At 36.5% G+C, this 14,331-nt stretch overlaps 3 protein-coding genes across 3 annotated transcripts; 1 reads left to right on the top strand and 2 right to left on the bottom strand.

Moving 5' to 3' along the window:
- The first annotated feature begins 83 nt into the window (after positions 1 to 83).
- Positions 84 to 1,623, top strand: LOC117414760 (protein ATP6V1FNB-like). The gene is made up of 2 exons (XM_034024548.2): positions 84 to 879; positions 1,277 to 1,623. The coding sequence occupies exons 1-2, from the start codon at positions 459 to 461 to the stop codon at positions 1,372 to 1,374; spliced, it is 519 nt and encodes a 172-aa protein (XP_033880439.2). The 5' UTR covers positions 84 to 458; the 3' UTR covers positions 1,375 to 1,623.
- A 1,324-nt stretch (positions 1,624 to 2,947) lies between these two features.
- LOC131737543 (uncharacterized) lies at positions 2,948 to 7,618 on the bottom strand. The gene is made up of 9 exons (XM_059027326.1): positions 7,487 to 7,618; positions 6,947 to 7,088; positions 5,267 to 5,472; positions 4,585 to 4,773; positions 4,317 to 4,460; positions 3,980 to 4,084; positions 3,561 to 3,652; positions 3,220 to 3,312; positions 2,948 to 3,062 (listed from the first exon to the last, which is right to left on the bottom strand). Coding segments are annotated over exons 1-9 (1,038 nt in total). The 5' UTR covers positions 7,553 to 7,618; the 3' UTR covers positions 2,948 to 3,061.
- Positions 7,619 to 7,821: 203 nt separating this feature from the next.
- Positions 7,822 to 13,082, bottom strand: LOC131737615 (uncharacterized). Its single transcript, XM_059027873.1, has 9 exons — positions 13,044 to 13,082; positions 12,796 to 12,944; positions 11,628 to 11,785; positions 11,195 to 11,333; positions 10,776 to 10,931; positions 9,586 to 9,708; positions 9,105 to 9,216; positions 8,333 to 8,492; positions 7,822 to 8,102 (listed from the first exon to the last, which is right to left on the bottom strand). Exons 1-9 carry the CDS (start codon positions 13,080 to 13,082, stop codon positions 7,858 to 7,860), a joined length of 1,281 nt encoding a protein of 426 aa, XP_058883856.1. The 3' UTR covers positions 7,822 to 7,857.
- Positions 13,083 to 14,331: the final 1,249 nt, after the last annotated feature.

The following is a 14,331-nucleotide window of genomic DNA, read 5'->3' on the forward strand; positions in this document are numbered from 1 at the left end:
ATCTTGTTAAGCCAATCACAACACTTAATTTATCCAAGCCATTTTATAAATCTGTGTGTGATATTGCGTGAAGAATGCTCTGTTTGAGGTCAGTATCCCTTGGCTTGTGCGCTGATACTGTTGCCATAGCAACATGCATCCCTAGCGTCACCAAAGCAAATTTGTACGTGACAATGTCAAGGTCCGTACTGATAAGAAACTTTACTTCAAGCGAAAACAGGTACTTAAAAAGAAAAGTTAAAACCTACATGCAGGCAAAAGCATGCATCATTTGACAAAACTGTGAGGTGGAGGGGAAATTGTAGTCGATTGAGAAACAGTTTTTTTTGTTTGTTTGTTTTTTTCTGGGAAAAACGTGAAAGAAAATTTTAAGAAGACTAGCAAGCAGCCTCAGCCACACGTTTACGCTGTATTCGCCGTGTTTTATATTTAGTGAAGCAAAGTAAAACACAGAGAATATGGCGCGAGAAGTGAGCATGACCAGCCAAAGGCAGGGTTTTTGGAAAGAGGCACTGTTAAAGGAAACATCGATCAGACTTGCATGGCATAGAGACATAGGAAAAAAGTACGCGAAAACTGCGACAAGAAGAACCCACGACATTAAAACCGTACTGCCTACGATTCCTGTTATTAAAAAGCAAGAGATAAAAGAAAAGGATGTTGCTGAGAAACTTCGTTTAGTGCAGGAAAAAATGAAACCTGTTGACGATCTTGTAGAAATGAGACCAGTTTCTGCGGAAACGAAGGTGGTGCTTTATCACGGGTTCTCCAAAGATGAGACGGGCAGGCACAAATACCTCCAAAAAAGAAAACTGAAGAAACCTGAAGAGAAATACACCTACCCACTGACCTCTAACTGGGCGTATGGCTGGGATCAAGGTAAGATTTGTAAAGTTTATACTCGACATGACATCCTGCATTCAGGTTTTAAAGAGAGAATGGTGCCAATTGAAACCCAAAGACACTGTATCATCAATCCTCACTATACATTCTCTGCGGACTGCAGTTTAAATGGCACATTATTCAATATTTGGACTGTAAATAGTCGGAGAGGTGAATAACCTGGGATGAAAAGCTGCCAACCTCATTGAGGATTTCATTAATGTGAGGATTATGAATACATTGACCTTATTACTGAGAACATTAAGTGTCCCAATTTAAGATGTTTTTCTTCACATCAGTACAGTGTATGTGTGTAATGATTACATGGTATAAAATAGTATTTTCATGTACATTTTAAGTTATTCTAATGTTTTTATTCTATATTTCTTTTTAGGCCATATGGAAAAAACATATGTTCCACCCCACGGAAAGTCACGCATTGTTCAAGATACCTTTTTAAGAAAAAGTGGGGTCTTCTCAGGATCTTTTTAGATGAACAGACTTTTCATAAAGCATTCATGTGGTACTAGCTAAAAATGAAAGCCAGCTTCTAGTGCTGGAATGACATTGTTAATAACGGCGTTTTGTAAAATGCCATTACAGACATCCTTAATGCTCCTTACTAAATACAGTAAAATCAGAAAATAAACGTTTACAACAGAAGCAAAGTAAGAAGAAAATATTTTATTAAATAAGGCAATTCACACATTGTCCTTATCAAAATAATTCCAACAGTTTTGTATAACTTTATTGTTATTTATTTGATAATTTCTATTTAAAACAAACATGGTTCCATATTGAATGATATTGGTTAGATATATTGAGGTTTAAATTACACTTCGTTTTGTTATTACTGTAGTATTTGTTATGGTGTTAAAACAATTCACCTCATAGAAAAACAAAAAGTAGACGCATACCCCAAGCAGCACACTCAAACATACACCTAAACGTTTACAAAAAATTATTGAAAAAGAGACCATCAACCTTAGTCTCAAAGTCATTTATATTTGTAGTGTGGACAAATGTTAAACCCTTGTCCAACACATTCAATTGTAAGGATGTTAAGTTCTTACTTGAAAGGTTGAAGACATTTAGTCCTTGGTATGCCGTGTCATGGGTCTCATCGTGAGTGTCTCTTTGTTGGTGTCTTTTTTCTCGCCCCTTCGGGTGCTTCGTTTCCATTTCCAGTAGCACAATCTTCACCTTTGGAGTACACTTTAAAATAGGTATCCTGGGTGTTTTATGTGCAGTTAACCAATTGTATATAAAAGGGATCAATACAAAATATTGATAAAATAATGGTCCTTATGGATACACTGGGTGTACTTTGAACACCAGAATACCGGACAGTGTGTACTAAGAAACCGTCCTAACGAGCATTAACATCAAACAAGCTTTTTTTTTTTTTAAATAGTTAGATACATGAAGCCTTTATTATTTAATTTAATAAATACTGCACATCCAACAACCCACTTTTTTGTTTTAAAGATTTTGTGCATTATTCTTTCAAAAGAACTGCTAGTTACACTTAAGTTTTTTGTTACAAGTTTTGTTGCATTCAAATTTTTATTTTACTGTCACAAAAATGGTGCAAATTGAAAAATCGGTTCCTTCATGTTTTAAGAAACAGGATCTGTGTTGTCTAAACACTGAGAATCTGTTAACATCTGACCACATTTGTTCACTGGAATATACAGGTGGAGGCTGTTTCATTACTCTTGTGTTTATCCTTGAATAACATACATGTGATGTTGACATGTAACCAAACAAGAGAACATGTTGCTGTGTACAAACCTTGGTGTAGGCCTACAGTATGCACAGCAGTGTGGTCAGAGTTACAGGAAGTTAGGCTACTGTATGTTATAGCCTTCATGTTATGTATTAGTTACAGTAAAATAAGCCAACGTATATATAAGCCAAAAATCTAATAGCTGTGCCTCTAATGATACACACAACATTAATGTATTTCCGTCAAACTGGTGGCTCTTCAAACATATATGTAAAATATTGCTCTTTAATTAAAAGGTGAAGTATCCCATTGAAGACTGTTAATAGTTTTGAACAGAATACAAGAAGAAATGGTTGCCTTTGGTCTTCATTTCGCAGAAAAATGATTAAGCAAAAATTGCTATAAAATTGCCAAACAATGTGTGTCAAGTTACAGTCCAGTGTGGAATAGCCTGCAAAAGAAATAGCAAATAGCATGTCATTGAAAATGTCATGTATACTGTTACAACAGGGCAGAATAAACAAATATCAAAAGCCAAGGTTTGAGCCAGAGCACAAAAGCACCTGCCTACACTTTGTCACTTGAAATATACAAAATGAATTTCTTACTAAACACTTTCTTTCTGTTCTTTGACATCTTCCTGACGTGTTAGATTACTGTGTACTACTGGATCCAAAAGCTCCTTAAAACCAGCTGTGTTCCTATAGAGAGACAAAACAAAATTGTGTTTAAAAAATAACTGCTCCTAAATTATAGGAATTATATATGACTTTTCTTAACATCTTTTTACACATTTCAGACCTGGAGAGGATTCAAGGGGGCCTTAGTATCTCTATTCTCTATTGGGAGAATGAAGCCAAATACAAGTCAGGTGTTATATGAAGTCTCCCATTATTAAGTCAGCTATTACATGTTATGTAAGGTTTCTGTTTTTAGGAGGTTATTTTACCTGTCTCTCTTTGACTGCATGATATGTGTCCTCTCACGTCGTACTTGCTCCAGCTTCTGTCTTACTAAAGTTTTCTGACGGCTTTTGTCTTCCTAAAAAAATTAAATAAAAATAATTGCATGACATTTAAAAAATGTAGTCCAGAACATAAGGAATAATCACTACCAGAGTAAGAATGGATAGGGTGAGGGTAGGGCAAATTGGTCTATAGTAATTACCAATATGGAGTTTTATGATTGCTTTTAATATGCAAGTGTTGATGGTCTCAAACAGATAACTAGGGATTATAATCCAGTCTAGATTCTGAATTTTAGGTCAATATACATAACTGGTTAACAAGGAAACACAATTGACACTTCATTGAGTGACAAATAAGATTATGTTTGTGTTATTAGGGTCTAAGGAAAACCAATCATTACCTTCTTCAGGTTTTCAGTGAGGTGCTTGAGTCCGTCTCCTTGCTTGTTCCCCAGCAGATCTTCATCAGATTTTCTATTTCGTAAAATGGACAAGCGTTCCTGAACCTGAAAAAACAGAAGAGGAGGATGAAGTTTTTGACACAGTACTTTAAAAAAATATATATTTTGGTTTCACATTATCAATGTTGGTCTGACTGGCCGCAGAGGTTAGCCACCTAGCCATTTTGTGGAAACAAAAACCACCATCTTTACAAAGCAGGGTTGGTTGTTTTTCCAGATTTGGGTTACTCACTTTAAATTGCAAGTAAAAACAGAATTAAATAGCAATATTACCTACCCTTAGCATCTGTCTTTCCTTGTCTCTTTGACGCTTACTTTCAGCTTTTCTCTGTAAGTCCACCAAGCTTCTCATGGTTTCCTCCCTCTCCATCTCAGAAATGTGGACTATAGACCTCTCACGCTGGACACCACTAGTCCCAGCCTAGGAGGAATCATAATTCAAAGTACATACAGCAGATGTAATGTTTCGAAAGACATTCATGTAAAGAATTTAGTTGCACAGAAAGTGGGAGCTGTCAGTATTGCTTTTGTAGTTTCTGTCTTACTGGTTCAAAAGAGCCTGCTTTGTTAATTGCCATTTCCTGTGCATCTTCCACTTGTAGACCCCCTTTAATAAAATCAGAATCGCTCAAATTCCTAGATTCAGGAGCCGGCTGTTCTTGCTTCTCTTCAATGGGTAGTTCATTTGTCTCTGTCTCTTTGGTGTCTTCAGTTTCATGTTCTAAAGTAGTTTTCTATAAGAGAAATACATTTTTCAAATTCTGCTAATGGTTGCATGCTATGTTTTGGGTTTAATTGAGCCCAGCAAAGGTTACCAAAGCATAAAAAATACAATTATAACTTTTTCATAATTATTTTTTCCCTAACCTTATACTGTACTCAGAAAATCACAATTATGCAATGTTCAATGTTTCTATGTGGCTACAGTCTCAACATACTATAACAAGGGCAGAGGCAATGGCATTTGGATATTGTTTGTTCTACCATATTCTGGTTTTAAAAACTACTTTTTTTGTAAAATGCAAAAAGTAAAAAGATGCAATGTGGCCCTGAAACCAGAAGTTTGAAGGTTGTACCTCGACAAAGAGAAGGATATGTGACCTTTTATTGGACTAACGAAACAATAATAATCACAAGCCTAAAAGGTCTCTTCTTCAGGCGAAAGTAGAAAAGAGATTGCTGTTACCATTTCATCTATCAAAGGTTGTAACTGCAATTCTGCATTACCTCCATTTCTGTGGTTGCCTCTGTTTGTTTGCTCCATGCAACAGCAATAAGCGAGCCTTGTTTTTCATAGCTGGTGTTATCTTCATTCTTCTCCACCTCTCCTTCTATACAAACCTCATCTAATCTGTTCTGCCCCTTGTTGGAGTCTGCTGCACATAATACTTCTAGATAGGGAACTTCTTCAGCACTAAAAACATTTCCACATTCTAGTGAGAAACAGATGTAAATAAATAAAATATAAACATTTGAATTGTCTTAAGATTATGACATTGCAACAGTAATGCATAGCTTACCATTTTATTCTACGTATTAAGTGTTTACTTCCAATTTAATTGTAAGAGAAAAATTTCACCTCAAAAAGTGATACTTGAAATCAAACAGTAGATGATTGAGAATTGCAGGGGAGTGCACAGATAACAGCCTTTGTAAATTATGCAGCAGTGTGGAGTAGTGGTTAGGGCTCTGGGCTCTTGACCAGAGGGTTGTGGGTTCAATCCCCAGTGGGGGACACTGCTGTTGTACCCTTGAGCAAGGTACTTTACCTAGATTGCTCCAGTAAAAACCCAACTGTATAAATGGGTAATTGTATGTAAAAATAATGTGATACCTGTATAATGTGAAATAATGTATAATGTGATATCTTGTAACAATTGTAAGTCGCCCTGGATAAGGGCGTCTGCTAAGAAATAAATAAATAATAATAATAATAATAATACAACCATGTGCTGAAAGGGTGGTTAAAAGGACAACAGCCTCTCCATCTAGCATGACAACACTGTGGCAACAATTTGCTCTTGCTCTTTAGCTAGTGAGCTCCCTCTTCTGTTATAAAACTCACCTTTACAGAATGCATTACAGACTTTTGCTACAGTGTCATAATGGAATGGGAACTGGTAAAGTAATTGTAGCGAACAAAATAGTTCCATACATTTTCTCCACCATGAACATCTATTTATTATTTAGCTCTCAAATGTGCAGTTTTGAAAGAAACACATATTTCAGCAAACATGTATTTGCATTTTAAAACACGAAATCTGGTACTTTGCAAGCCATGCTTTTAGACTGTTTTGCACTTCCTGGGTCATTGCAAATGTAGAGAGAAATTGTCCCTGCCCTTTCAGGGCCTTTTTACCTGTTAGTAACCAACCAATCAGTTGCTTCCCTTATTAACTGACATGTTTGCAACCAGTAAAATGCTTTTATCCCAAGGACACTGCTGACAGAATTTCTGGAAGGCAAAACAGAGAAATTTCTTTAGCCTAGTGTGGTACCAGATGTCATGTTTTAAAATAAAATAAAATACTGTATTGCTGTAACTGTGCTTCTCTAAAAACTGCACATTTGAGATCTATGTAGCTAATGGAAGTGCAACATGGGTAAGATTCATGGAATCATTTTGTTACCTACAATTACTTTAAAATGACGGGTGGTCAGTGAAAGCCTGATTAGCTTGGATTGTCTTGTTGATAAATCTCCCTTTAAATTTATCATGGGAAATGTGTCATTCTGCAGTTTTTACCATGGTTTACTGTGCTAATACAATACATGTTCCTTATTTTACTATCCTTCTTTGTACTGTTATTCATAAATAAATGGAACTCAAATAGACAAAAGGCTAATGTCGTTGTCAGCACTTTACCATGCTCTCATCTGCGTCAGTACATTTTGCTATGCTTTTACCAGAGCAGAGTTCTTTTCTTTCTAGGTGGAGTGAGTGATCCTGCTTGTTTTCATTTGTCTCATTCAGAGTCTCCTGAATACCCACAGAACTGGGATCCATCACTCCATACATATCCTCACTGGAGTCACCCCCTCCACAAACCTAGAATTTGAAAAGAGCATTTAACTATTACAAAATAAAAATTAAAACATATTTCTTATCTTACTCCATATTGTTTATGAATTATGCCACCAAAGAGTGAACATCTTTACTAGTATGGTACTTTATATATGGTATATAGTTTATTGATAGCAACTAAAATTGAAATGGGACTTTGTACTTGCTCTCCATGTTGTCCTTCCAGTGGTTAAATAGCATCTTTCCCAGTTTTTTTTAAATAAATGTTTGGCTGTCTAAAAGAGTTCTTGATAGCAACAGGCATTGGCAGCTATACCTGTGTTTCTAGTTGCGAGGACCTGGAAGTCCTCTCAAAAGTCACCCATGTATTGTTATATTTGAAAGAAATTTGCCCTGGAAGTAGAAATTCTCCTGTTAAATACCTCTGCGTCCTCATTTTTTCTGGCAGGTAAGGGCTGTTGAGTTAGCAGTGAGAACAATAGCTGCATCAGGTTGGCTGATTGCTGGTCATGCAACTCAGTTTCATATTGTTCTTGAAGAGAAAGTATACTTGCTTCATTCTGAGAGAGAGAGAGAGAGAGAGAGAGAGAGAGAGAGAGAGAGAGAGAGAGAGAGAGAGAGAGAGAGAGAGAGAGAGAGAGAGAGAGAGAGAGAGAGAGAGAGAGAGAGAGAGAGAGAGAGGAGAGAGAGAGAGAGAGAGAGAGAGAGAGAGAGAGAGAGAGAGATAAGCAGATTCCAGCAAGTTTCTAGTTGCCTGTAGTGTCTAAAATTGATAAACTTTAACTATTGCCTTTCAAGGTGCAGAATGATTAGTAGCACTTAATGAAGTGTTTAACGCCCCATTATCTACCATGTCTACCAGAGCCTTCATTGTACTGTTGAGCTCCTGTTCTTGTTGCTGTATTAGCTCAGTCAATACACAGGCAGCACAATCTCCCCACATTGCTTCCTGTGCTGTTTCCTCGAGGGCAGTCCTAACTTCTCTCAGCTTCAAGGCACACCCTTTTCTGAAGACATCTGCAGATTCCAATAGACTATCTAAAAGACATGAATGTAATCCAATTAGCAACAAGTCCAATTAAACAAATAACAGCAATTATCATGCATGTGTATAAGTACGAGTTTTCTGTTCAGCAACAGATATCAGAAAGAATCAAATGCTCGTTCACTTTTTTGGTCAGTTTCGAGAACATTACACAGTCACTTCCTGGGCTTTCTAGTTTACAGAACACTGCATGTTCCCCCCATTCCCATTTCAAGTTTCCTACCTCCAGGTAGTTTAGAAAGTCCTATGAAAGGCTCAAGGTTCTGTTCTTGTTTTGTATTTTGTGATATCCGAAGGTCCTCGGGGGTAATGCTGTGCAGTAGCTTTATAAGATATTCCCTTTCCCATTCTTGCCTGGCCATTAGTGATTCCAAAGCTGTTTGCTATTAGAAAAAAAAGAGATTATAAATAAATAATAAAATGACTAGATGTACACAAACCATAACTAAGCAACATATTGTATTTATTTGTTTGTTATTTATTTGTAAATATTTTATTTTACATCATCCCCGGTCAGGATTCAAACCGCCAATCCTCTTAAAGCCAGACAAGCTACTGTTTCGCTAAAGGGGAAAAGTTGTAGTCAGTGTCTTTTATACACATATAATGTGCCTATCCAGCCAGCATGGGTTGTTCATTACAAGATAATAAAACAAATAATTAAACCATAATATAGCCACATTTAAATGACACCAGTATGTGTACTGCTTATAAATCCTTTGCGGAAAATATATTGTTAACGGGTACAGTTATTTTAACACGAGAATCTTGTTAAAAAATGTTTTTACATGCTAGCATGCTGGAAAAAAAATACCTTCTGTTGGTGAAAGGCGATACTGTGAGTGTCATAAAGGCTTATAAGGAGTTCTTTTAAAGGGCTTTCATCTCTCGTGGTCACAACTAAATGCAGATGAGGAATTATTATGACCTCATTGCAATTTAATGGGAAATATTATATATCTTCTTGACCACAATTTCTTTATTTCTTTCTTTACCTGCATTGAGTAGTCTGAATTTTTTTTTAAACTCTTGTCCCAGCTTGTCAGACCGACTTCCGTGAGCCAGTGTCGAGCCAGCTCTTCTAGGTGAGACGATTTGACCTCAGGCCTACAAAACAGAACAACTTTTGTTGCTGATACTGACTACATAATCAAATCAATGTGCACTGGAGAAAAGCAGATGTTATGTTTGCTTTTAGATAGCAGAGGGGTAATTGAGCACCTGCAGGTTAAGGGAACTCGTGTTAGTACTTTGATGTATGTCAGACACTAAAGTGACAGGCCTTTGAAACAGACATTTTCTACTGTGGTATGCTATTGAACTACTGCTATGGGCTATACTTTACAAGTCCTGCTGTTTTGCACAAGATTATGCTTTGTCCTGTCAGGATTCAATTAATAAAAGCACAGTTTGATTCAGAATTCACAATGGATTAGATCTAACCAGGGTCTCCTAGCTTTGCTGTTAGTGACTCACCATTTGTCCCAGCACTGATGCGATGCTAAAACAGCAGTCTGGAAATACCTTTGCCTTTTTGCCTTCAGGGTGGTTGCTTGCAGGTAAAAGTGAAGCAGCGTCCAAGCTGACTCATCAAAGTTGCTAATAAATAGAAGGTAAAAAATTACTAACGTTGGTACATTTTTGTCATTGGTTAAAACACAAGTTAACTGGTATGTAGTGTATCAAGGCCAGGACTTTGAGTTCAAAGCTACAGAGTATACATTGCAAAATAACCTAGATGCATGCAACACTAAAGTGTTTGGAAGCACTCATCAGTCAGGTGAGGATGCAAACCCTCACATTCTCATCAGTTTTAAACCTTTGCGCACCAAGATGTTCATTCAAAGGTTCAGTATTAGGATTAGGATTGTTGTGGCTTCAGGGCAATGCTCATTCAGAACATAAAATGGAAATTTACTTTATGATTTCAGTCCAATGAAGCAGCTTCTTGCTGGGCAAAGGTTCAGGGCTAGGGAGTGCATCCAAACAATGTTATCTGCAGGCATTTGGGGCTTTGTATAAACAAATGGAAGGGGGTTCAGTGGGAAATAGCATTTATATATAGCATGGCATGGTTCCTCTATAGAATAAGCTTTCAATAATAGTAGCTAATTTGATACGTTCAAATCTCTGTTCGTATTTTAAACATTTCCTTTATGCAATGCAGCCTGTAAAGGTCCTGAGGATTTTAGATCTGATATTCCATGCACTCTATTTGACAGATACATTTTTTTAAGACAGATACAAATTAGTTATGTGATTACCATATATAAATAAACAGTAAATTATGTTTTTTGTTTAGTTCTTTAATCCTGTTTAACCAATGAATAACGTGGTTAGGTTTGCTAGTCATGAAACGAAGAGGTTTCTTGTGAAGATTGTGAAGAGGGTTTGGAATTCATTCTTGTGTTTCTATACACTTGCTAACCTTAAAGCAAGTTTACAGACAAAATCCACCTCAAAAGACAGATGAGAAATAATAGTGAATACAAAACCTAATTAAGTTCATCAAAACATACTTTAAAAAAAAAATCCTCCAGCTTGAAGTTTACCTTTTAGACACAATATAAGCAAATTACACTTGACAACATTTTCAAAATGGCCCCAGATGACCGGAATTTAATCTCATTTTAGGGATGCAGGAAGATAAACGGTTTCCTTCAGACCTTTTGCTGTTGAATGCCAGTTTCTTCTTCAGAGAGGCCTTCTCCTCCTGGTAGTTTTTGTGAAGCTCCTTGAGGTTGTACACGGCTGTCCATTCCAATATGCTAGAGGAATCCACATTTTCAGGGAAGCCCAATAATACCAGTCTGTTTGAACTTCTGTGGAGTTAATAAAAAAATAACTGCAATTACATTATAATTATCTACAGTGGCATTAGGTGTCCCGAGCTGAAGACTTTGAATTTAAAATCCACAATCATCAAGAGAGGGTTGAAACGGGAATACAATTTACGAAAGGTATCTGTAGTAGAATTTTTTTTTTTGTCAATAGCTAGCAAGTAACTTTAACTGAAAGGAAGCAGTGATACGTGAATAGCACAACTTAGATGACCTACTGAAAATGTCCATTAGGAGCCCATTACCTGTAAAGTCTAAAGGCTCCTGGCAGCTCTGAAAGAGAGATACTGTCATTGTTTATGAAGGCATGTTCTGTTAAAGCCTGCAACTCCACCAGTTTCTTCTCCTGTTGCCATCCTAACATGGCCTCCCATGAGGAGCAACCTGTACAACCACAGACAAAAAAATATAAAATATTGTATCTCTCTTGTTTCTTCTCAGATATTGTATTAAAATGCATTCTTTCATCATGGTTGTTTATCTATAATATAGATAAGGTAATAAGTTAATTAGATGAAGTTATAAAAATAAATTCTGCTTCATCATATGGATAAAAAAGGGCATTAACTGTCTTTTTTATTTTTTATTCAAGACCGATGTTAATAGAGGACATGCGTTATGTTGCATCTACCGTTCATTTTATACATTGTAGCTTATTAGTATAATATCCTACCGTACCATAGTGGTCTTCCAGCATTTCTGTGTAAAGTTTTTGCTGCATAATTTCATATTTATCATCCACTACTCGAAGCAGGTCATGAGTTGTCAAATATTTTGTCCTCTTTATACTGTCTCCATTGTCACATAGGACAGCTCTCAGTCCTTTATCTGACCACCTGTCTCTCAAAAAAAGCTGTGTTAATTAATTTCAGAACAAATTTTATTGCGTTTTTTTCAAACAAAACTTTTGAATGGCTAATTAGTAAAACACAAAAATGTCAGATTTATCATTTTTCATAAGGATGTCATATTGTCCAATTACACTGCAATACAAAACAGCACCTATTTTCTAATTTATGATGCCCAAGGCCACAAGACTTAACCAGCGGAGGATTAAAGTGAATAGCGCCTTCAATGATCTTTTACACACTCTCCAGTCAGTCAGCTGGTATTCTCCCTGGCCCTGAATATGAGGTGAAACAGCCTAATGAGGAAAGTTTGAAGGTACGAACTAGAAAATCCTTGTCAAAGTGAAAAACTAGTACTGCTGGCTGTTAAAAAATATTCAGAGCTACTTGGTATTAATGACTTAATAGTTTTATTTATTAAAAAAAAAATGCTGCTAACAGTAATATGTTTGAACACTATTGAGTTAGAATTTAAATAGTCAAACCTGTCACAGAGCATCCTTGCCTCTTTCTTTAATCTCCATAAATACACCAGTTTCTTTGTTTTCTCAGCTTGAATTTGGTCACCCTAAAAATAACAGAAATATTATATGTAAAGAAATTGCAGTAGCACCTAGTCGCGCTTTATGAGGATTCCCCTGTAGTGGTCAATAAGTGTAAAGCCAGGGTAAAGTTCTCTACAATTTTTAAACTGCAAGTGACTGCTTGAATGGATGCATCGGGCATTCAGCTTCAGCCTGGTTTGATGCTAGTCAGTGCCACTTAAATAAAGTTTTAAAAAATCTGATGTATAATCACTCAGTATTGCTTGTGCTGCACAGACTTTCAGTGCAGTGGTTTGTGAACTTGAGTGAACTGGGTTTGTCCTCTGCCTTTGATCAGCAACCTTGTTGAACGTTGTTAATGGTAAGATCTGGATGTCTGCTCAGTTAGAAGCATGCTGGAATAAACTGGACTCTCTACGGACCAGCTAGACCCTTCAAGCTAGTTTTCATCACCTTGTTCCTAACTCAGGACCTAGAGCCTGGTTGATGGTTGCCCTGTATGGAATAAGATTGTGGTATAATTTCAGGGCATTCCCACTTGCTAACAGGAGGGACAGCTCACTGGGTCTGTCTCCAGTCAAAAGCTGAAAATCCCAGTAGAGCTGAATTAAATTGAAACAAAAATAGACCAGTTCAGGCAAATGTATTTCAAGCTTCTTTAATATAACAATTATAGACTAAAACTTAGAAAGTTAGCAAACATTGATTTTTGGATCTTGCATATTCCATGTTAGCGTCATGTTGGTTTTCTAGCGTGTAAGTCACTCTCTGATGTTAGATAACTGGCTTACAGTGTAGATACTACATACTACTAGCAACATAAGCTACACCTATGTAGAAGATACCTTGTCTTTAATAAAGTGCTGCCTTTCAATTTCCAATAGAGTGTCAAACAGATTCCTAGCATTGCAGTGTGTGCCTTCAGTGCATCCACAAACCTGGTGAAAAAACAAGACACAAACGTACTGTATGAGAATGCACTGTAGCATAAAAAGAACTAAAAATGATACAACTCCTGGACACTGTCTAATAAGCAGAATTCATATCAGTTTATATAATAAGAGTAAAAATGTAGAATGCAACATGCCCATTTGTCCTTACCTTCTTCACTGCATCGTGCACTTCTTCCAGGTATACTGGCACGTGGAACACATTCTCGTAAAGTGAGCTGATGTCCCTGCTGGATAACTCATCTTGCAAGGATATTCCTAACAAGGTCACCAACTCATGTTCCATCATTTTTAACTTAAATAAGAACAAATATGCATACAAAGTTATAGTACATTGATAGTACATACATTCACTGAAAATACGTTCAAAGCTTAATGAACACAATAACAGTGATTTGGTTGTATTTTAACTGCAGTGCTACACTGAAACTAGTAATGCTTAAACAAAAGTTTACAGTTTATCAAAGATTTCATTGGGACACACACAGCTTCTGACAATCAGCTATTTCTTCAAACATTGCACTAGAAACAGGGTTGAACCGTGGTTTTTTGTGAGAGATCAAATTGTGACGAAACCTACTAAGGACATGATTTAGAAGTATTGAAAATATCAGAATTAGATTGTATATTTGTCCCTGTCGGTCCTTCTGCCTGTGTGCAGTTACGCTTACATTTGTATTAAATGTATTGCACAATATCAACACTATCTGGTAGAGCTCAATCTGATTTGTCTGTGATGTATTTCATTTGTAACTCTACCATAGTAAAGGCCATAGAAACATATTGATGCCTGCCCCCATGGGAGGATTAAGCAGGCTGGGATCGTGGGCATCTCATCAGTAAAATGGAGGGAAGATGCTGTGCATTACCAATGAGAGTCCCTTGTCACAGTTATAGGGTTCATTTACAGTAATTCTTTTTTCTAGTAAAATAGTCAGTTAATGCACAAATGTAGATTAACAGATTATGATGAAGTACTTTTTTAGAGCTTACATAAGAATTAACTGGAATAAAGGGTCCATTATTATTATTATTATTA

Source organism: Acipenser ruthenus, chromosome 7 (assembly GCF_902713425.1).
Source record: "Acipenser ruthenus chromosome 7, fAciRut3.2 maternal haplotype, whole genome shotgun sequence".
Lineage (NCBI taxonomy): Eukaryota > Metazoa > Chordata > Actinopteri > Acipenseriformes > Acipenseridae > Acipenser > Acipenser ruthenus.